At 35.4% G+C, this 22277-nt stretch overlaps 3 protein-coding genes across 6 annotated transcripts; all 3 read right to left on the reverse strand.

Annotated features, from left to right (window-relative positions):
• Positions 1–352: 352 nt before the first annotated feature.
• Positions 353–6463, reverse strand: hyal1 (hyaluronidase 1). Of its 2 annotated transcripts, none has more exons than XM_079377476.1 (4): positions 6366–6463; positions 4696–5632; positions 3756–3845; positions 353–2508 (listed from the first exon to the last, which is right to left on the reverse strand). In XM_079377476.1, exons 2-4 carry the CDS (start codon positions 5605–5607, stop codon positions 2152–2154), a joined length of 1359 nt encoding a protein of 452 aa, XP_079233602.1. In that variant the 5' UTR covers positions 5608–5632; positions 6366–6463; the 3' UTR covers positions 353–2151. The 2 variants fall into 2 exon arrangements, with proteins under 2 accessions (XP_079233602.1, XP_079233603.1); XM_079377477.1 differs by having other exon boundaries at positions 1776–2508; positions 6396–6460.
• A 968-nt stretch (positions 6464–7431) lies between these two features.
• On the reverse strand, positions 7432–15495 carry hyal2a (hyaluronidase 2a). Of its 2 annotated transcripts, none has more exons than XM_079377472.1 (4): positions 15346–15495; positions 13179–14138; positions 10483–10572; positions 7432–9529 (listed from the first exon to the last, which is right to left on the reverse strand). In XM_079377472.1, the coding sequence occupies exons 2-4, from the start codon at positions 14106–14108 to the stop codon at positions 9140–9142; spliced, it is 1410 nt and encodes a 469-aa protein (XP_079233598.1). In that variant the 5' UTR covers positions 14109–14138; positions 15346–15495; the 3' UTR covers positions 7432–9139. The 2 variants fall into 2 exon arrangements, with proteins under 2 accessions (XP_079233598.1, XP_079233597.1); XM_079377471.1 differs by having other exon boundaries at positions 13179–14141.
• A 2695-nt stretch (positions 15496–18190) lies between these two features.
• LOC306844859 (tumor suppressor candidate 2-like) lies at positions 18191–21206 on the reverse strand. Of its 2 annotated transcripts, none has more exons than XM_079377277.1 (4): positions 21130–21206; positions 20224–20435; positions 19703–19823; positions 18191–19194 (listed from the first exon to the last, which is right to left on the reverse strand). In XM_079377277.1, exons 2-4 carry the CDS (start codon positions 20370–20372, stop codon positions 19129–19131), a joined length of 336 nt encoding a protein of 111 aa, XP_079233403.1. In that variant the 5' UTR covers positions 20373–20435; positions 21130–21206; the 3' UTR covers positions 18191–19128. The 2 variants fall into 2 exon arrangements, with proteins under 2 accessions (XP_079233403.1, XP_079233402.1); XM_079377276.1 differs by having other exon boundaries at positions 20913–21197.
• Between the last annotated feature and the right edge of the window lie 1071 nt (positions 21207–22277).

Below are 22277 nucleotides of genomic sequence, written 5' to 3' on the forward strand. Positions count from 1 at the left end.
AGCGCGGGTAATTCCCTCACCACTGCCACAGAGCAGAATGGCCGAAGTTTTTCTTCTCTTAATCAGTGATCCGGCCATTTTTGTAGGTTTTGTCTAAAGATATTTTTTTTTTACTGGCAGTCAACCATGAAAAGGACCATTTGGATTCAATAGTTTAACTAAATAAAAGTCTCACTTGTCGGACTTCATAAAAACACTAAGTATAGATGTTCCGTGGATGGCTTGAAATGGATGATAATTCAACTAGTCATGCAACAACCAAAAGTTCATTAGTTTAGGTTCAGATAAACCTAAAAGCAGGCTATTTATTTAAGACAGCCAAACAATTAGTCAAATAGATCAGCCAATATTACAAATTAAATATTTATTTGAATATATTTAAATACACACTAATAAATTGGATTTACATTGATCAATTTTCACTCAGAAACTGCTGGCAAATTTCACAAATAATTACAAAGAAATGGCAAATAGAAAGACTGAACTAGTATTTTTTGTAAAATGCATCATCTTTTTTTTTTTTTTTACAGTGCACATGGATGTCTCTATGCACCAAATATATATAAAAAAAAAAAAAAAAATGCCATAAAAATCTTCAGATCTGAAAAGATTCAGATTAGTGGTTGATCAATTTGGAGCTTCTTCCCAATTACCGAATTAACTTTTACATTTAGTTAAATCCTTGTTACATCCAATTTACTAAGATGTGGACACCAATCTAAAAATTCAATTATTTTGTTCAAATTGCTGATTGGAGTCATCTTCTGTAACCTATTGCATCTGGCAAATACTCCCTTAACAGTGTGCTAGGTCTCTCTGACCCCCATAAAGGTCAAACCCAAACAGCTTAAAATGATTTCCATTTTCTCCAAGATAATGCAATAACGATGAGATTACATCTATGATTGCAAAGATTTCCTTTACTTTTCACTCTCTAAATCCAAGCCTAATCACAACACTTAGCCTTTTAAGTTTCTTTGATCAAGTCTTTCAAGTCTGCCATCTCTACATATTATACAAAGGGTTTTGAACTGGATGTTACCAGTCATCTTAGTACACTTGACAGTGTGCTTCTACTGTCATCTAGTGGACCTACAGAGTGATTTCAGACAGTTTGTGTTGCTTTTTACTTAAACAAACAGCAATTGTCCAACAAAACTTCATACAAGGCTGCACTGTTTTGATTTTCCTCAAATTGTGTATTATTCCTCACAGTTTTCTTCAGTTAATTTAGTTTTCATCACTTAGCTGATGTATTTCTTTCTTACTGGAACAAAAGCGTTTGGGAAGGATTTATCGAAGGCCTACCTGAATGCAAGAAAGTAAGCAATGTTTGTTTTCCCAGGAATACGGTGTATTCTAAATCCAAAAAACATTATTTAAACGCATCTGCTAAACGTTGATTTTGTTCAATTTAGGAGTATTCTAGCGTTTAAATTTAAATGAGCTCAAATCCAACAGACATGGAATAAAAGTCACAAAACTGATAAATCAGATATAGCTGATCTGAAAGATGCTTGCAGAGTGTATTGAGCGGCTCTGATGTGGCATTTCTTTTGCATATAACCATCGACCAAAACCAAAAAAATAAAACCTGATTTTAACACTAATGTTTCAGCCTCACAGGTTTTTCTATTCAGGTATTTTACAGTAAATTCAATCATTCCCAACCATGCATGCATAACTGTTTGTATAACAGACATTTTTAAGGCAGAAAACTGTATAAAAATGCAATCATAATGGAAAACAAGAGAGAGAGAAAAAGTAGACCTATTAATAATACACAATTTGTCAAAATAGTTTATTCCATGAGATTTCAATGATTCGATTTTTGATGCTGTTTAAGAATAAATCTGATTAATAATATTAATAAAATCAACATTCATTTGCATTCTCAGGGTTTTGCACATGTTTGATGTAAACAAACACTCAAAATTAAACTGCATCTTGATTTTTTTAAAATCATATTTTATAAAGTTTAGCTAGCAAGCATGGAAGCACATTTAGTACACACTTTATCTAAAATGACTTCATTTTCTTTTGTTAAAGCCACAATCACCCTGTAAAGTCAAGTCCACAATGGTAATGTGTTGTTCAGCTTCAGGTGACCTGCCCTGAGCTTTATCCCCCACAGTCTTCTAGTAATTCCTGTCATATAAACTGCTCTACAGGCACTGGTTTCTGACACTGTTCTCCTTCCCAGCCTGGGAAACACTGGCACCTAAAGCTGGCTGCGAATCCACTACTTTCTCCTTCAACCGTCCTGAACCTCCTGTTGGCTACATAAGAGGGACCCCTGCTTACGGGCCCGGGCAGCTTAGTTCTGGGAACGATGGACCATTCGGCTGGGTCCAGATGCAGGTAGGCCGTGCCGCTCGGGTCTCTCCTGATACACCGGCCCTTGGACGAGCACACGGTCTGGCTGCAGAGAAACGCCGCCTCCGTCACGTTCACAATGTAGCGGCCAAGCGTGTCGTCCAGGTAGTCCCGAACCGCTACACAAGCATTCTGCACAGAGGAGACAAGCCAAGGCCATTTGTTGTGTTTATGTGTGCAAATATATGTGGTTTATGTATACAATTTATATGTGGAAGTTAAAAAAATATATACATTTATAAGAGAAGAAAGCATGTATCTTAGGTATGGCAGTTGGTCTGTTTTTCATTTTATTTTTAATTCTTTCACTAGTTCATTACAAATAATCATTTATTTATATTTCATTATTTAAATTCTATTAATATGTCATTTAATTATTTAATCATTTAATTTATAATCTCTTTTTAATATATGGTCAAGCATAATAAAAGCAAAATGCTTTTTTAAATAGCTTTAGATGGAATAAAGCATGTTACACCGACCATAAGAAGCCAATTTCCCAAAATAATTTAATGTTTTGAAAAATATATTAGTGCATATGAATGCTGACAATTTGCACTTGATGTGAATTTAAAAATTATAATTTTTATAATTATTCATTCCAATGTCTAGATATCATACATTTCTGAAACAATTTAAATATTTATCAGATATAAATGAATTAGCTAAAATCTATGTGTACTCCATTCTTTCTGTTTTGTATAAATAAGAAGTTATAAATAAATTCTATTGATAATAATAAATGTTCTTATAACACTGCAAACCATGTATATTTTCTGTTTAACTGAAGTTAGATTTTTTGAGTGTTATTTTAGTAATATTTACATATTATCATAGTATTTATTCATATTTATATCAACAGCTTTACTTTTAATTTAAGTCCTAGTAGTTTTGTTACATGCTTTTGTCATTTTTATTAGTTTTTTCCCCTAATATTTCTATTTTGCTTTAGCTTCTTTCAGTTTTAATAATTTTAGCAGTCCAACATAAACATTTATTTGAATATATTTATTTAAAGTTAAGTTTTAAATAATAATATATATTGTTTTATTTTATTTCAGGTTTTCTATTTTTAAAAAAGGACATGAATCTGTGACAATTCCATCCTTTATTGGTCAGACTAAGTGAACTTAGAGGTCAGAGTTAACTGAACTAGAATTATTTTGTATACAGTAAAAAGATATGTGCTTGTGTACCCGCTTTTATGTGTTCATGTGAGAATGAGTTGACAGAACGATTCTAGTGTGACGCCAGTTTCCCTACGAGCCATTTTTTCAGATCTGAAAACAGCTTGTCAATGCATAATGCAGTCCAGCTTTCTAGCCAACCACTAATATACAATTATCAGAAGTGTATGAGTGCATTTGTGTAATAATAACCTTCGTTTGAGAGTAGTTTCCATCTCCCCACAGCACGACACCAGCAGCTCCGAGAGCGACACTCTCACCGATAGTGTGCACCAAGTCCTCCTGAAAATACATATGAGTGACACAAACCTGTTTCAATTACATATTTTAAACCTTGATACATAGATCAACTATATTTAGCATTTAGGCCAGTCCACAACAAAGTCGATAACTATAACGATAGATAAAGCCAATCAGAATTCAGAATCAGAGAAGCATTTATAGCAGCATGTGACCAAACTGCACATGTGTTTATAATAAACAGAACAATATCATTGAGTTATTGTTATAGTTATCCTTGGTGTGAACAGGCCTTTTTATTGCAAGGTAGATCATAATCAATAAACATGTGAATCGCTTGAATATCAAAATATTATAGACCTTAGATAGTCAGGTTAGACGACAAATTGAATTTAAGCCTACTTTTCATTCCAGTCAAAAATTACATTTTGATATATTTCATATATTTTTATTACCTAATGTTATTTGAGTATCATTGAGATTCTATAATAGGTTTTATTAATATTTGAATGTTTTTATTTTTAAATATTTTAGAATATATTATGCATTACATTTTTTATATATTTAGTAATTTTATGGTGCGTTTTGTAATTTTAAGTAGTTTCTGACAATTATTTTTTTTAATATATAAAATTATTTATTTATTATAAATATATATTTATATAAAGTTATTTAATACATCAAGTTAAACTAAATGAAATTGAGAAATGTTGCCTTGGAAACAAAAAAGTGTTTATTTTATTTCAAGTAACAAAAATGTTTTTTATGATTTCAATTTTAATATTATAGTTAACTATAATAACCCTGGCGCTACACTGACTGAGGTCTAGAACACTTTGTTAAGCAGGTAATAAAGGCTAAGTAATTGAGCGGGCCTTTTCTCTGTGCTGACCTGTGAGAGAAACTCCATGGAGTAGGTGTAGGCGATTCTGGCGTAGGGGAAGACAGATGGAGGCCAATGGGTGGTCTGTTCCCTCACCCTCAGGGCCTCCAGGATTCGATGTCGGCTGTACAGCAAGATATCCCGACCGCGGCCCCGGAGCCCAAGATCCAGATAGATATCAGGGTACAAGGCCGAGCTGACGTTCCACAGCCAGGCCAGTTTATCATTCCTCTTCATCTCCAGAGCAGGACACTCACCTGTGTACGTCTCGTTCTTCTTGTACTGATAATTATAGCAGCAGGGGAAGCCATAAAACCCCCATAAGCCTCCAGGACGCTCTCTACGGCCCAGTTTTAACGTCTCCTCCATGAAGGCCCGTGAAGCGTCCTCGAATTCCCTCACCGCTTCCTTTTCTATCTGATCCGGCTTCCAAGAACGATGTTTGGCTTTCACTAAAGCCCTGGAGCCATTCCAGTAGATTTCCTTAGTGTCCCAGTTTCGTTCCCACAGCGGCCTCCACTTTTCCCAGTCGATGACAGCAAGCCCGTGAAATCCCAAATCTGGGATGTCAGTCCTCAGGTCGTTGTTGGCCTTCCAGAGGTGCTGGTCCAGGCTGGCGTTTTGAGGAACACCTCCATATACTGGTTCACCACCAACACCATAGTAAGGATACTCTCCCAACTTGTCAGAGTAGAAGATAGTGATGTTGTCTCCCATGAAGGCCTGGTCACGGTTGTGCACGATGTCAAAGACACTCAAATCCAGCTCGACACCAAATCGAGACGTGCATCGCTCTGTTGGCGCGTTCCATACGGAAAAAAACGGGAGATGGGTGAGAAAGGAGGATGGACGGCCCAGAACAGATGCAAAACAGATGGCGAACACCGCCAGAGGACACATCCCACGTCCAAACCCGTCCATCCCTGGAAAAGGTGACACTTTGGACCTGCAACGAGGGGAACGCAGAGCATTTAGCATCCAGCTCCACATCTGATGTCACATGAGCAGAGGCAATTTAAATGGAAATGAAGCCGAGCTACAGTCTAATTTCAATGATGAGAGGTAATTTTTTTGAACAAAGGTATACTTTATCCTGAACAACTCATTATCCATAATAATCATCCACTTCAGGAAGCACTACATTAAGTGTGTGTGTGGTGTGCAGACCTTTCCCCTGAAACGTGACTTTATAATGTACACGATTTTTCATTTCACTGTGAAACAGAGGCAGGTAGAGATACTTACAAAGTGAAAATTACTAACATTATTATTTAACATTTTGGACATGTTACCATAGTAATACCGTGGTGTTTTCATAATATCCTTTGAAGTATCTGAGAGTATCATATTAATGTCACCATCGTATTAATATCAGTACTTTTTTAGTAAAGGAAGTGTACCACAGCCACAAAACATGGTATTACCATGGTACTTTTATGTTATGGTAATTTTTACACAAAACGTGAATTTAAATACACACAAGATCTGACTAAATAAGTTTAGATGTTTATGATTATTAGAAGAATTATAGTGAAATGCACTTTGTTGTTTATATTTCGGATGTGTTAAAAAGAGGAACTGTGACTTTACGCAAGAAAACCGAGAATGTAGACACAACTCACGCTGTTTATGTGATGAAATACAAGCGTTCATATCATCTAAACATAAATCATACTTACTGATCCAGTAAATCTTTAAGAATCACTCACGAAACAACAAATGTTTCAGCTTTAGTCGTGACTCTCTCTTGTTAAAAGCAGAACTTCTCCTGTCTAGCCAATAGGAAAGAGGGGGCGGGGTCTAAAGAGGAGCGTCCAGACGTTCACACGTGTCGCGTGTACGTCAATCCGTACAAATTAATAAATAAATAAATGTGACCCTCTCTGTGAAAAATCTAATTATGAGATAACAAGCCTCAAAGTTGGATTTCAAACATTAATTTCACTATAATTTCGATCTTTGACATGGCCTTACTCGGTCAATATTAAAGATATGAAGGTCACAAATGTTTAAAAACAGTCAACACAGCAATATCATATTTTTTGCAGAAATGTTTGGTTATATATTTGAAATATCATCGTAAATGCCATGCCACATCAATATGGTAATCATTTAGTGCCATGGTATAGGTCTAAATCATATTATTATTGTTCAATAGTACAACCTATGGTAACTTTTTATTGAAAAACTGCTCTAAATGTCATTGTTTTAAAGGAAATTTGCTTTCCATGTAGATGGCTTGTCATTTATGGTCATGTGGGTAACAACATTTCAAAATTATGACTTTAATTCTCAAAAACAAGGAAGCAATTTTCAGATCTCTTATCTTGATAGTCAGAAAACATCTTGTATATGTGCAAAGAGCTAAAATTAACAAATGAGGAACGGAAAGTTAGATTTGGGGTTAACACCATAAAACTCTGCAGCTGCATGCAAAGCATCTGAAGTCATTTCTAGAGTGATTAAAGATTAACAAACACACCATATTTCATATTGCTTCCGATTCTATTTTGAGTAAAAGCTCACAGAGTTAAAAGCTCACAAATATAACTTCTTGGTTTGTAAACCCTGTAATTTGGGCTGGTCCTTGTGCTGAGCAGATCCGAGGTTTGTTGTCTCATATGTTTCCTCCATATAGTTAGTTCCTTTTTCCTCAGAAAAACTTACAGTAACTGAGAACACTGAATGGTTACTGGACAAAATGTGAAAAGAAATCAATGAATAAAATTAATGCACAATATCAGTCATTTTTTTTAATCAAACACAGAATAATTTCAATCAAATATAAAATGATTTCTCTATGCATCACAATTTCAGAAAATCTAATTCTCAATAATGGCACAATTGTGTTGGCAATATAATGCAAATGCTTCTCTTACAGTCCAGTGCCTTTTTCACATATGAATAAGCGCTGTCTCATAACTCTCATAACATAACAATCACCGTTACGACACTGATAGAGACGCTGAACGAAGCAAAAATATGTGCATAAAAATATATGCTGATTTGGCAACAGTTAAATTAGTCCATGAAACAGTAATAAAGAGGATATAGTTCAAAGTTGCCAAATACTTTTAAATAACAGGATATAAATAACCATCAGTTCTTTAGTAGCATCTTTAGTTATTTTTTAGGGGGGGTTGCCTTTATAGAACAGGACAGGATGGGAAATGGGGGTTGTGATCAGGAAATGACACACAAGCCAGATTCAATCTCAGGTCAGCTAGCATAAGCGATGCATCCACATTTCCAGCACAAGTAGTCTCATCAATAGTTCAGCCAAAAATTAAAATGTGCTTACTCGCCCTCAGGCCATCCAAGATGTAGATGAGTTTGTTTCTTCACCAGAACAGATTTTAAGAAATGTATCATTACATCACTGATTCATCAATGGATGGGTGCCGTCAGAATGAGAGTCCAAACAGCTGATAAAAAATTATTTACAAGTAGTGTAAATAATCCAGAACCTTTAAACAAGTTCGTTTGTGATAAAAAAAAATAAAAAAAATGTTGATGGATTTGTTGGAAGTTCAAACTGTTTCTGTTGAAACTGTTGCTTCTGGCGAAAATACAAGTCCTGAATCAGGAGAGAAACATGCATAGATGAAAAGAAGCACGGTTCAAAGTTAAAACACCTTAGTGACTGATTTGTTTCTTACAAACACGTAGCTTTTGGCTTCACAAGATGTTTATTGATGGTCTGGAGTGTTGTGGATTATTGTGATGTTTTTATCAGCTGTTTGGACTCTCATTCTGACGGCACCCATTCACTGCAGAGGATCCTTTGGTGAGCAAGTGATGCAATGCTACATTTCTCCAAATCTGCTCTGATAAGGAAACAAATTCAAATTGATCTACATCTTGGATGGAATTACAGTAAGCACATTTTCAGCAAATTTTCATTTTTGTGTGAACTATTTCTTTAAAAGGGGTTCACGCAGCTCATGTACTATATTCCAAGTCTTCTGAAGTCATTTAGGTAAAGAAATAATTATAAAAAATGTAATGCTGAGCAAATAATGACAGAATTTTCAGATTAGGCTGAACTATTCCTTTAAGGCTTGCTCGTATCTCAAATCTACACTCAAACCAAGACTGCCACTTAAAACCAAATGTGCACCGGTTCAAATTGTTTTAACAGTAATTCAAGCAAAGAATTCTTCTGAATGAATCCACTCATCGGTTAGCCATAAATCTTCATTAGATTTTCCTGTTGCACAATATCCTACATCTGGCTCAAATGTTGTGTGAGTAACGTGTGACAACAAACAAAAGTGCTTATTTAAACTCCAAGGAACTCAGTTTCTGTGTTTATACATATAAATTTCGATTTCAAGCTCATCCACATGACTTCATGAAAGCGAAGGACCTTTTCACAACAGCATTTGGAGAGCACTGACCAGCCAAACATTTCATAAGCAAGAAAACGAGTTCAAGTGTCTATGGCATGTCCTCAGGTTAGTAAATGCAGCAGTAATGGAGTGAGAAGGTAAATCCATAATGCTTTCAGTGCATGTCCGTCTCCTCGCTGCTGAAGAGGGTCCTCGAGATCACACCTCTTGCCCTGATACCCACTAAAACACTGGCACTGGAAGTCTTCGCTCATCCGCCGCTGCTCTTCCACGCTCACATCTCCCTTCACGCGCAGTTCACTCCCCTGGCCTACTATCGTGTGCGTCTGTGAGTCAAGATGCAGATATGTGTCCGTGTCCGGATGTCTGCGCAGACAGCGGCCGTGGGAACTGCAGAGGAAGCGACTGCACTGCTCGGCTGCTGTGGAGACGTTGAGGAGGTAACGGCCCAGTGGACCCCTCAAGTACTGGTTCAAACTGGAACAAATGGCCTGAATGATGAAACAGATAAAGAGAAGGAAATTATGTCAAGTAAAAACTAGAGTTTTACATTTATTGAAGAAATTGTAAGTGGATGTAGGCATAGTATGTTGCTAAGGTGTTTAGGTGTTTTTTAAATGCCTGACATGAAATAAGTGAAAAAAAAGTCGTTTTTGTTTTGTTATGGTACAAATGTTTTTCAGAAACATTGTTATTTATACGTCAAAAAGTAAGATGAGGTTTTGATAGCTTGTTAAGTAAATCAGTGAGACTGTTATTACAGTATAGCAATTACTTACATAAAATGCATAGGCTATAAATATAAGCTGTCACTTAATATTGCCCAAAAATATGTCTTAGTAAGATGATATTTAAATGCATAGTTTTATTATCAAAGTTTTAAAACATACTGCAGTGCAATACAATGACTGATAGAGGAACAATTTAACTTGCCTGATGATAATCTTTGATACATTTTAACATGATTGTTATAGAAAATGATGTACGGATAGTCAAGTAAATATAAGTTGCTTCAGTCCAGTAAATGTTCATCTTTAAATATTAATAACAACAACATAAAAGTCATTCTTGCATTTACTTTAAAAATCCGTAAAGATTTCACGGCAAACTGCCCTGTGAACCATGAGATGAAGGTGGATGTTTGTACAATTAAACTAAAAAATTGCTACAAAAAGTATAAACTATCATTCAGGCGCCATGTACTAGATTGTGTATAACAGGTTATTCAGCAAAGTTTTGATCAGGCTGATCATTTCAACTTGAGGTCTTAGAAATGTGTGCATCGAATATGATGCAGTAGCATATCTGATACAGTAGGCTTTATATGGTAAATATGATCAATAGAAGCACCATTAACAAAATAATAATTATTATTAGTACTAGCATCAATAGAAACCCCTTAACAAGCACTATTTCTGATATAATGCGGTGTGTGAGTGCTTACATTGTTGCTGGCATAAGCAGCTTCACCCCAGAAAACGATACCGGCTGCACCCAGAGCCACACTTTCTCCAATGGTGGACACCAAATCCATCTGCACAGACACAAATAAAGGAATCAGTGATAGGTTTTTTTGTAACAATTTTTTTACAAAAAGTTAATTTAGCTCATTTTGAAAGCTGTGTGTTAAGGTCACACATACTGAATGTGTACATTTTTGTAACAGCAACTTAAACAGTGGAAATAAAGTAGGAAATCAGCTGGTGTGGTGTGGTGGGTGGTGGCACTGTAAGTATGACCAGCACCCTTCCTGTTCTCCTGCACACACACACACACACACACGCACATAAACAAAGATAAAGAGCAGAGGCCTGTTGCACAAAGCCGGTTTTGTTTTTTACCCAGTTAAGTTTGCATTTAGTTTGAGCAAACTCTGTGTTTTCGGGCTCATGAAGGTGGGTTGGTTTTGAGCGGGTTTCGTCACCATGGTAACTTAAGCTACACGGCTACCCTGCTCCTGAGCAGGCTTTATTCTGGTTTAGAGATCGCAAACCCAAACTGGACCAATTAGCTGTGAGCAAAGTGACATGTATCTCTCGCTCCAAATTAAAGCAGTTTACAGTCGAAGTGGCAATTAATTTTAAGCTTCGCATTTAAATTAAATTAAATATATATCCATGTAGACAAGCTTTAATATATCCAACTTTTAAAATGAATAAATGTCTGTTTTCCTTTCCAGCTCTGTGTGAAACTATACTTAAATAAATTCAGTTGATTCCTTTGCATAGTCATATATTTTCTTTCTGCTGCCTTAAACTTTTGCTGCAGCAAAAGTGTTTATTCCTGCCTTGTAAACGCATTTAAATGTAGTACATTTTTAATAACGAAAAGCAAAAAAAGTGAATTGCACCGATGGGTGAGTCAACCCTAAACCTTTTGTTCAGCTAGCTTCATGCAACAGGCCACCGATGATTATGTAAGGAAAAGTTTTGTGATAAACCACACCATATACACAATACACTCGCTTTAATCTTCACTAAATTTGCTTTACAAAAATAGCTAAAATCTTCACTGTGTTGAATAAACACAGCAATGTTATGAAAGCACCACAGAGTCTCATTTCTAGGTGAATCATGTAGTTAGAACTTGGATAGAAGAAAGTATTTCTACAAATAAAATGGTGCAGATAGTCTAGTGGGCAGTGCTAATGTGCGAAAGTGAGTTTGAATCTGGGCTCAAGGACCTTTCCCGGTCTCTCTCTCTCCCACTTCACTTCCTGTCTCCTCTACCATAATAAAGTTCACCTTTAAGTTCTATAAACTTAAAATCTTTATGAATATATCTTGTTCTAAAGATGTTTCAATTTATTTTTATTTTTTTGCATAAAAATCTTTATGGGGACAAAAACACAGTTCTCTAATGTGCACAATAGAAGACTTATTTGCAGACGTCTCTGGCCTTTGAACAAACAGACTGGAGAGTCACTGACAGCTGAATGGAATATTTGGTCCTTTAAGGTCATCCTTCATTTCCGCACATTCTGTTACATGTCAAAGTTTAGCTGCGGGTCATATGGAGTGATTTACATATATTTTATTGTCTATTTGCTAAGCCCTGCCTTACAAATGTAACAAGGCTACCTTAGCAACCGTTGCCATCCACAATACTATCAGACAAGCTTTTGCAATAAATCTGTGGAGAATCTGTGTCTTTAAATGGACTTTCACATACATTATCCAAAACTATGGTAAAATGTTGTTCCCATACACTTTTACAAATCTCTGAACATCAAAAAAAAAAAATTAAATACTAAATGTAAATAAATATTTTAAATGTAATACTATCTAGAATATTTTAAATAAATAATGATTGCATAAAAGTAATACATTTAGCTAAATTAATGTATTTATAAATGTAAAATTACTAATTCAATGTTAGTTAATTTGCATATTTATTTAGATTATTAAAGGCCATAGCATGAAGCTACTTAAATAGTTAATTTTAAAAGCTATAAATACTAAAAATCTGTTCCATCCTACACATATAGTAAAAATAAATGAAAATCTGCAGTTAATTAAGCATTGGGATTAAATGAAGATCAAATGGAATGTTTTGCTACAGTCTTAAATGTTTCTCCATCACAAAAGTGTCTCAAACAACACTCAAATCTGACCAGATATAATCAGTTTAAACTTGAATCTGCAATGATATTTTAATCTGCAGAGTCAGAAATCAAAAATGAGTTAACATTACTAACTTAATGTTCTTTCATCTTCACATTGACTCGTATTATTAGTATAATATTAAGAATGATATGCAATAACTTTTTACCATTTTTAGTGATTCTACGATCACATTCTTCACAAAAATCAGTTATGGGAGCAAATTTCTCTTAAATTCTCAGATAGTCTGACATGAGTTTCCATCGCCGAAGATTATTAAAGACTAAATTAAAGAAAATCACCTAATACATATACTTTGCAATGCTGCACTTAATTCTAGCCTACATAAGAATAACGTCCAGTGAATGTTTACTACTTTTGGTGTTTCTGCAGAATTTAGCAGAATTCTTCAGTTCATTCCTATGGGAAGTTCTGTAAAGTTTGTCTAACAGTAAGTAAGGGGGAGCAAAGCTAAATGCCAGTAAATTAAAATTGTGTTTTTTGTCACTGCAAACCAAGCGTATTTCTACAAACCCACCTCTGTCAGCAGTTCCAGCTCATTGTCATACGTAGGGCGGCTGTAGACAAAAACAGGACGTGCCAATCCCTCTCCAATCGATGCCAATCTCATTCCCTCTTTCACCCGGTTTCGGACGAACTGGCGAGCGGAGGATGTCGAACGCAACACGGACTTCATGTATATGGATGGAAACAGAGCCGTGCTTTCAGTCCACAGCCACTTCAGCTGGTCGTTCCTGGCCACCTCCACATCCGGGCAGCGTCCCGTGTAGTTCTCCAGACTGCGAAGATAGTCATGGTTATAGCAGTCAGGAAAGAGGTAGAAGCCCCAAAGCTGGTTTGGACGCAAGCTTTTGGCCAGCCGTAACGTCTCCAGCATGAAATTACGACTGGACATCTCGAACTCCTGATGGGCTACTTTCTTTATCTGGGTTTGAGTCCAGCCTGTGTTTTTCTGGGCCACTAAGAGCTGCGACTGGCTCTTGTAAATGGCTTTGGTGTCCCAATTCCGTATCCAAATCGGACGCCATTCCTCCCAGTCGATCACAGCCAGGCCTTGCGCAGATGGGTCCCGAATGTACTTCGCAATCCCCTCCGGCATCTTCTCTCGGTGGTGCGTGAGACTGGCGATCTGCGGTAGTCCACCGTTGACGGCCACTCCGTCCTGAAAGTGCGGATACAGGCCCAGGCGGTCTTTGTAGAACATGGTGAGGTTCTGCTTGGTGAAGCCTTCATTCGGGGAGGCCACGATCTGAAACTGATCGAGCTGGAGGTGGACATTATGCCGAGGCCTGCAGTCTTCTGTCGGAGCGTTCCAGACCAGAACCAGCGGCTTCTGAGGGTAAAGAGGCCATCTGGTGGGTTTAAGATCTTCAGCAAGAGCAAGGTGATCCAGAGCCAGTGGAACCAACAACCAGATTCTCCAATGAAGCTGGATCCAGTGAGCCATGACTTCAGTCTTTCACAATACAGGCTTTCACTTCTGCTGAAAAAAAAAGTCAGTCGGTTTTAAATAAAAAATATCATGACTTGGAGGAAATAACTCACCTTTGACATTAAAAATAATAATTCACTGTAAAATAAATCAATGATATTATTACTTGGAGATAAGTTCTTATTTGAAACAAAAGTTGGTTAATATTCTAAAATTATATAATAATAAAATAAAAATTCAAGTGTTATCGTGGCACCAATGTGCCATGGAACATTTTGGGAGTATAAAAGAGTTTAAAACACTTAAAAACATGATCCTGTTCACATTATCCATGGAGCAACAATCATGAGAAAGAAAAAAAAAATTTTCATGAAATATCTCACCTTTGACATTAAAATTAACAATCATTCCCAGATAAATGAATCAAAAATATTATGAGTTTTATTTTAAATAAAGTTGGTTAGTATTATAAAATTATATTAAAAATATCCCAGTGTTACAGTTATTCCCCACTTCTTGAATTTAATATTATATAAGATATTATAAAATTAAATAAATATTTAATTTTAATAATAAATAATATTATTTTATCATGCACTTAAATATTTGCAGGAAGCTCTAATAATCTGTTTAAAAGAAATGTTAAATGCTACTCTTATGTAACCTTGTTTACATAAAAGCTAAACTTTTCTATGAATTGTATGATGATATTCCAGCAGAAGGCAGAATGACCTGATCCGACATTGATCTTATACGGACCCATGGGACAGTAAAAGCAAAAATGACAAAATTCTTTGATATCAATTGTATATCATACAGTAACAGGATTATCTTAAATCTCCTGCTCATCAGATCTTACTCAGATTTAAGATATTATAGAAGATTTATTAAATTCTTCCGCTCTCCACATTACCTTATAGCTTCATATTCTTACTCTTTGTCTGTTTCTCCTACTGAACTGTGTTTGATGATGTTTAAATAAAACATTACTGACAACCCCATTAAATTTCCAGATCAACATCTGAACAATAAATTGTAAAACTGCAATACTTTAAATACCATGGTCCTGAAATTCACGGTAATTACATGCAACTTAAAAGAATATCGTGGTAGTACCATGTTAGTTACACACAGGCTACCAGCATAGTGCCTTTAAACATTTGATGAGTGTTTAATACAATTAAAAACCAACATCATCCTGTTCAAATCATTCATAGAGCAACACAACAACTTTTTCATAGAAACAGCTCACCTTTGACATTAAAAATAACACTCATTCCCAGATAAATAACTCCATCCTGTGGTTGCGATGTAAATCATTGCTGTTACCACGTCGCCTGTTGCCTTTCGTGAGTGTTCCTCCGTTCATAAAGACTTGAGATCAGGCGGAATCTTCTCACATTCTTCATCTGAGACGCTTTTATCTTTGCGGCAGAGCAACAACTTCACAACTTCAAAGCGCCGCTTTCATAAGTTTCATTGATTCGGTGCAGGGGGCGTGGTTTTATTACCAGCTCACTGGGGGCGTGTTTTCCTTTATGCAAATGCGGGCCCAAAAAACATTATACAAGTACCTTTTCATTCAGATCTAAATATTAAACTTTAAAACTTTAAACATGTACATAATAACAAAACAAAATAATAATAACAAATACAAAAAAAAAAACAATTGCAAAATAAATATTTTATAAGGAACGTTTTCATTGAATCAGCATTAACATGTACATTCGTTAAAATCTTAATATTAAATATTATACAAATATTTAGCTATTAATTAATAAAACAGTAGAGAAGAAAGAAAAACAAAAAATATCATAAATCAAAAATCACCTAAAAAACATCATTTTTTATTAAATAAACGTTTTTCCTTCAAACCTAAATATTAAACACTATAAAATTATGTAAAAATAATATATATATATATATATATAAAACGGTAAAAGAAATAGTTTTTGATTTATTTTTAAAGTGAAAAAGGAACAAAAAAGGTACAAAATTCCAAAAGAACATGTTCGCTGTTAATATCAAATAAATAAATATATGAATAAATAATAAGCATTAACAAATATTTTTAATAAACTATTTTTTTAATAAATCATAATATAAACGATTTATCATTTAAGCTGGTTTTGTTTCATTAAGATTATTTTTAATGAATTAATTTTTTATTTCAATTTCTCTTCCATCACATAACTGTAATATGAATGTAAGGTTAAATTCATTTTAATATCTAGCCATATTAGGTATTTGGTTTGGTCTATAAAACTGTGTGAGCAATAATAGCATGGATTCATTGAAACTTTTTCTGATTGAGGATGCACGTGATGAATATGAAATCAGAGTAACATTGGGCGGTTTTCAAGTGGTTTCTTTCTGACAATGACCTGCAGAGATCCTGTTCCGCCGTTCCTGCCTATTCTGCTGACTCATGTGTGGCCTCTGTCATGTGTGTTCATGAAAGAGAGAGGGTCACTTCCTTCCTCGGGCCTTTGCCTTTCCTCCCCGTTCTTGGGGTTTTACATCACCGTTTCTTCCGAGGAGGCAGCGCCAGGAAGCTTTAACAATATGAGAGGAACTGGACGCACACACTCCCATCACACCCGCCTCCCAAAAATGGCAAACTCACATCCTCCTCGAGCGCTAGGAGAGATCAGAGACAGAGGTTCCCCTGTATTATCATTCCATCTCTACTCCTATAAGACACTCCCATAGTACACCCTCGGGTCAAAGGTCAACCAGCAGCTTTATCAGATGTGTATATATATACATACAAACATACACACACATTTTTTTAAATGATGAACCTACTACAAAACTGGAATTATACATAGAATTTCCTTCACCATTATATATAAATAGTTGAGAAGTAAGCTAATAATTTTGAACTATTTTCTAATATTTTAAAATATCCACACATGCACTTTTTTGGTTAGCTATGCTTAATATGTAGGAAATGCACACATTTCTTGTTTCATCACATTCAGTTAGGAATTACATTAATCGTTTAAATGAAACCAGATTTTCAATTCAAAACGGCTGTTTGTGAAAAGTAGTTTGCATCTTTGGATATTACTGTCGGTTAACGTTTTGCAACTTTTCTCTCTTTCTGGAATCAATCTGTTCAGCTTGTCTACTTAATTTGATTGACAATTTAGCTATTTGTAATTATTGGGGGGTGGGACTTGTCCCCTTAATTGTCTATGGTGGTTACTTACGGCCCTGTCATATACTTTTGAAGCATTATAGGGTGGGTTGACGATTACAGAATTATAATTTTGGGTGATCTGTTCCTTTAACAGTACTTTCACACACGCAGAAGCCCCTGAGGGCCGCTGTAACCTTCCCATGTCTCATCACACATTCTCTCATAAACCCTCCAAGCATTTATTCTCTCTTATCTGTGTCAGTGATTGTGCGCAGACATGGCATCCTGTCGGAGCTTCCTGTATTTCATTCACATGGGTGGGACAAACATTCCCAGTGAAGTCATTTTCATCGAGACAGGCATCTGTTTCTAATGAAACCTACCTTTGAGGGCCTGGCCGGCTCTGATAAAGCATCTATCTCATGTCAGTGGAGATCAAGCCACTGTACGGGAGTGAAAGCCTCCTGGCGGTGAACTTCAAAGAAGCGAGGAAACATTGAAAGCAGCTTAACCTCTGACATTTCACCATCTACCACACCCAGATCCCCGGTGCCAGACGAAAAACAGCACCCACAGCCAAAATAAACTAAATATAAGAGAGGGACAGCGTTTTCAATTCACAACCCAGAGAAAAAAATTGACTATAATTTATTAGAAAAATGTTTGTAAAATCTTTTTCTATTGTATTACTACTACATTGTGAGATTCTGACATAACTACTTTAATCTCAGGGACAAAAACTGATAAATAGCATCAATTAAAATTCCATACTACTAATGAATTAATAACGACTATAAATTATTATTAATGTCCATAATGTTTATAATAAATATTCATTATTTATTTAAAATAAATACAAAACAAAATGCTAAAAACTTGTGAATTTTCGAGGTCGTAACTACAACCACATCTTCATTACTTGAAAATAAAATAATAAAATAAAACAGATTTTTAAAAACTTATTTTATTTCAGCTTAACATTTCTCATTTTGTTTAGTGTAACTTATACATGCAATAAACTAATTAATAAAAACGACAAAAGCACTAAAACTTTAACTAAAATTAAAATGAAAACAGAAAATATAAAAATAAAATCTAATTAAATATATGATCAAAAACTGCAATAGTATATCAGTAATCCTAAAACACCACTGGTCACAACAACATAGTACTGTTTGAAAAAATAGATATTTATTTTGAAATTTGCTAAAGATGATATTTAAGTGTTAAATATCCACAATTAAATATCCAATATCAGCTGATACAGATGCATTAAAATATTCTAATATCGACTAATAACTGATATGGTGCCGATACATTTCTCAGTCTCCAATTTGTCCTTTTCTCACTAAATATTTTGTTTCACCTTAATATTATGGATGTAAAATGGACTTGTGACTTTTTTTATTTCATTATAAACATGTAGTTACATAATTACTAACGTGTAATCTGCTAAACTGTTTTATTCAAGTATATAAACTCATAATTTACTGTACAATAAATGAGAAAAAAGTGCAGATGTGGGTTGCAACCCAACAAACAGAGTCAGACTTCTGATACAACAGAATATTATAATATACAATACGACGATAAACGCACTGCAGTTGGTCGACATCAACAAACACGAGTGATTTCTGTACAATCCCTGCACTGCTTTAGGCTCCATACTTACATCACACATGCATTCCTTACTGTACATCGCAGAAGACAAGACACCGTATGTCTGCTGTCTATACACCAAATTACAAATCAGAAAATATGATTCAAGTTTTTGGTCAAAGCCACGTGAAGGGCAGAACACCCTCGCTGTCGTAACAGAATCCTCTCAGAAGAACACCGAAGGTGGAAGGAAGTCTAGGGTGATTGTGACGCTCCACATAGTCTGTGTGCTTATATTTCACACAGGACGACAGGGAAGTCGACGTGGATTCGTGGGTGATCCAACTTAATGATTCCCTGTTGACATGAAATATAAAAAATACGGTGAAAAAAGTAATATACAAAACGGTGCTCTAAAACTAAATTATGTGATTTAAGGTAAGTGAAATGCTAACATAAGACACCAAGACGAAACAAAGATGTGTTGAGATAGCCTATGATTGAAGGTAAATGAATAAAATAAATAAATAATTGTTTAGATAAGAGACAAATAAATAGTCAAGTCACCATATGGTGCTTTTACAATGCAATTTGTGTCAAAGCAGCTTTCCAGAATTAATAAATAATACAATAAAAAATAGGCTTGTAGTCAATTTTTTTTTTTTTAGCAGAACCTTTTTTATTACTGAAATTCTGACCAAATATATTTCATAATTCCATAATATTTCAAAATGAAGTAGCAAATCATGGGGATTCCTATCAAATCTAATGTCTTAATCATCATAAATTATAATCATTCTGTTTACATTTCAAATGATGAGTTGATCCTGTCAAGTTGCACTGAATATTTCCATGTATCTCTCACCTGAGGTATAAGGTTTTTCTGAATTCTCTTCAGTTTAGCTTTCTTTCTGCCGTTCTTGGTCACCACAGTCTCCTCGTAAAATTCATGAGCCAGATCTCCATCTTCATCAAAATACAAGGAACTGTAACAACAAACAGCTGGATGAATATCACAAAACACATACAGGTCACAAAATGTGAAGTCTGTATTCATTTATGTATATTTATGCACTATTGCTATGCATTATTTATATCACTTTCTCACAAACTGAGAATGACTGAAATCTGTTGTTTTTGTAAATATCATTTTTCTCAATGCTGCTGAATGATGAGAGTTAAGATTTATTAAGTTACATTATTATGAATTAAGCAAAGAATGTGTCAGTCTATAAACAAAATATATCTTCTTTTTCTTGGTTTTGAGGTGAAAAATGACGTGTTCTTGACATAAGAATGACTTCACATGGCCCAAACCATCAAGAACTGACCAGGCTAAACTTAATAGCTCGCAGATCTTAAAGGTTTTTTGACCTGAACATTTACCTTCTCCTTGTAAAGACAAATGGTGTTGTGTTCTTGGAGCCTCGTAGATGTGCTAAACACTGTTCGTTGATCTCACCGGGAGCTTCTCCTCCAGCTCCTGAGCTGCTGAAAGGCCAGACTCCTTTGGTTTTGGATCCGCTGCCTCCCATTTTTATTGTCAATGCATTACTGTAGAGGAGGTGGAGCGGCCAGCAGATCACGTCAGTTCAGTCCTGGAAAACAGAGCATGTTACAGACTTCTGCCATAAAGGCAACATATGGCAATGCATCTGGGCATGTGTGGCTTGTGGTGTGGCTTCAAAGCACTGCTGCGGCTGAACTAGCTCTCTGAACTCTGAGCAAGAACCTGTGGTCAGGTCTTTTTATAGTCGGTAATACCTGGAGGCAAGGTCCAAAATGAACACTCACCAAGCACCAGATGTGATTAAAAACTGCCTTTGTGGATGCTAACTGTTATAGGATATGCAACATACCACCTGACCTGTGTAGTTAACTTTTTTAGGGCAAAAATAAATAAATCACAATCATACATGTATTTGAATAAATATTTCCTATTTTAGTAAAGCATGTTAAAAATAGCAAATGGTCTCCAAGCACACAGATCCGCTGTTAAAGCTGTAATCCCAGTTAGTTAGCAGGCTAGCTGATTATACCTAAAGAGCGTCACTTTAACCAACCTAATTACCCACCATAGTCGTTGAAATCCAGTATATTTGCAGTACGAATGCACATATTTGCTCTCAAAATGTCATTGACTTGCACTAATAAGGCTGTATGTTCTAGAATTGTTAGCAACACAAGCCATTCATCACACAATAAAACACTATACCACGCGTTTCAGTTCATCGGTTCGATTCGGTTTCATTCCAGAATACATTCAAATAAAAGATAATGTGAAACGCATACATAGATCATGAACATCTCATTGTTTTGATTCTTCTGGTCTGCTATCTTCAAGCACGATGACGTGGTCTGACAACGTCACATTTACGCGCCATGTGTCACGGAACCGAACCGACAAACAGCCCCTTGGTCCAGTCACGTGTTATTTATTATTTTTGTAAAATGTAATAATATTGCAATTATAATTTGTCTTGTATTATATTATATTATAAGCATGATGACTTATTTATTTTGTGTAATTTATGCGTTTTAGATTTTATTTATTTAAAAAGTAAAATTAATATCTATCTATCTATCTATCTATCTATCTATCTATCTATCTATCTATCTATCTATCTATCTATCTATCTATCTATCTATCTATCTATCTATCTATCCATCCATCCATCCATCCATCCATCCATCCATCCATCATCATCATCTATCTACCTACCCATCCATCCATCATCGTCTGTCTGTCTGTCCATCCATCCATCATCTATCTATCTATCCATCCATCCATCCATCCATCATCATCATCATCATCATCCATCCATCATCATCTATCTATCTATCTATCTATCTATCTATCTATCTATCTATCTATCTATCTATCTATCTATCTATCTATCTATCTATCCATCCATCCATCATCATCATCATCATCCATCCATCCATCATCATCATCATCATCATCATCATCATCATCATCATCATCCATCCATCCATCATCATCATCATCATCATCATCATCCATCCATCATCATCATCATCATCATCCATCCATCCATCATCATCATCTATCTATCTATCTATCTATCTATCTATCTATCTATCTATCTATCTATCTATCTATCTATCTATCCATCCATCCATCCATCCATCCATCCATCCATCCATCCATCATCATCATCATCATCATCCATCCATCCATCCATCATCATCATCATCATCATCATCATCCATCCATCCATCATCATCATCATCATCATCTATACATCCATCCATCCATCATCATCATTGTAATGATTATAGTAATGGCAAACCGGTGTGGTTTGAGCAATATATGTCTGCGCATGTGCAGTATGGGGAGATGCCCTGAGAGTGTGCGTGGTGGCAGCACGCCACAGTTGTAACCGCTAATAAACCACCATTTTATTTAATGTAATTTA

This window comes from Barbus barbus (assembly GCF_936440315.1).
Source record: "Barbus barbus genome assembly, chromosome: 25".
NCBI lineage: Eukaryota > Metazoa > Chordata > Actinopteri > Cypriniformes > Cyprinidae > Barbus > Barbus barbus.

Coding starts and splice junctions, on each gene's coding strand:
- hyal1 (XM_079377476.1), bottom strand. CDS start 5,607: ATGGACGGGTTTGGACGTGGGATGTGTCCTCTGGCGGTGTTCGCCATC. Junction 3,846..4,695: donor CCATGGAGTTTCTCTCACAG/GTCAGCACAGAG, acceptor ATGTATTTTCAG/GAGGACTTGGTGCACACTAT. Junction 2,509..3,755: donor GAAACTACTCTCAAACGAAG/GTTATTATTACA, acceptor TCCTCTGTGCAG/AATGCTTGTGTAGCGGTTCG.
- hyal2a (XM_079377472.1), bottom strand. CDS start 14,108: ATGGCTCACTGGATCCAGCTTCATTGGAGAATCTGGTTGTTGGTTCCA. Junction 10,573..13,178: donor AGCTGGAACTGCTGACAGAG/GTGGGTTTGTAG, acceptor GTGTCTGTGCAG/ATGGATTTGGTGTCCACCAT. Junction 9,530..10,482: donor CTGCTTATGCCAGCAACAAT/GTAAGCACTCAC, acceptor TTCATCATTCAG/GCCATTTGTTCCAGTTTGAA.
- LOC306844859 (XM_079377277.1), bottom strand. CDS start 20,372: ATGGGAGGCAGCGGATCCAAAACCAAAGGAGTCTGGCCTTTCAGCAGC. Junction 19,824..20,223: donor TTTGTCTTTACAAGGAGAAG/GTAAATGTTCAG, acceptor TTGTTGTTACAG/TTCCTTGTATTTTGATGAAG. Junction 19,195..19,702: donor AGAAAAACCTTATACCTCAG/GTGAGAGATACA, acceptor TCATGTCAACAG/GGAATCATTAAGTTGGATCA.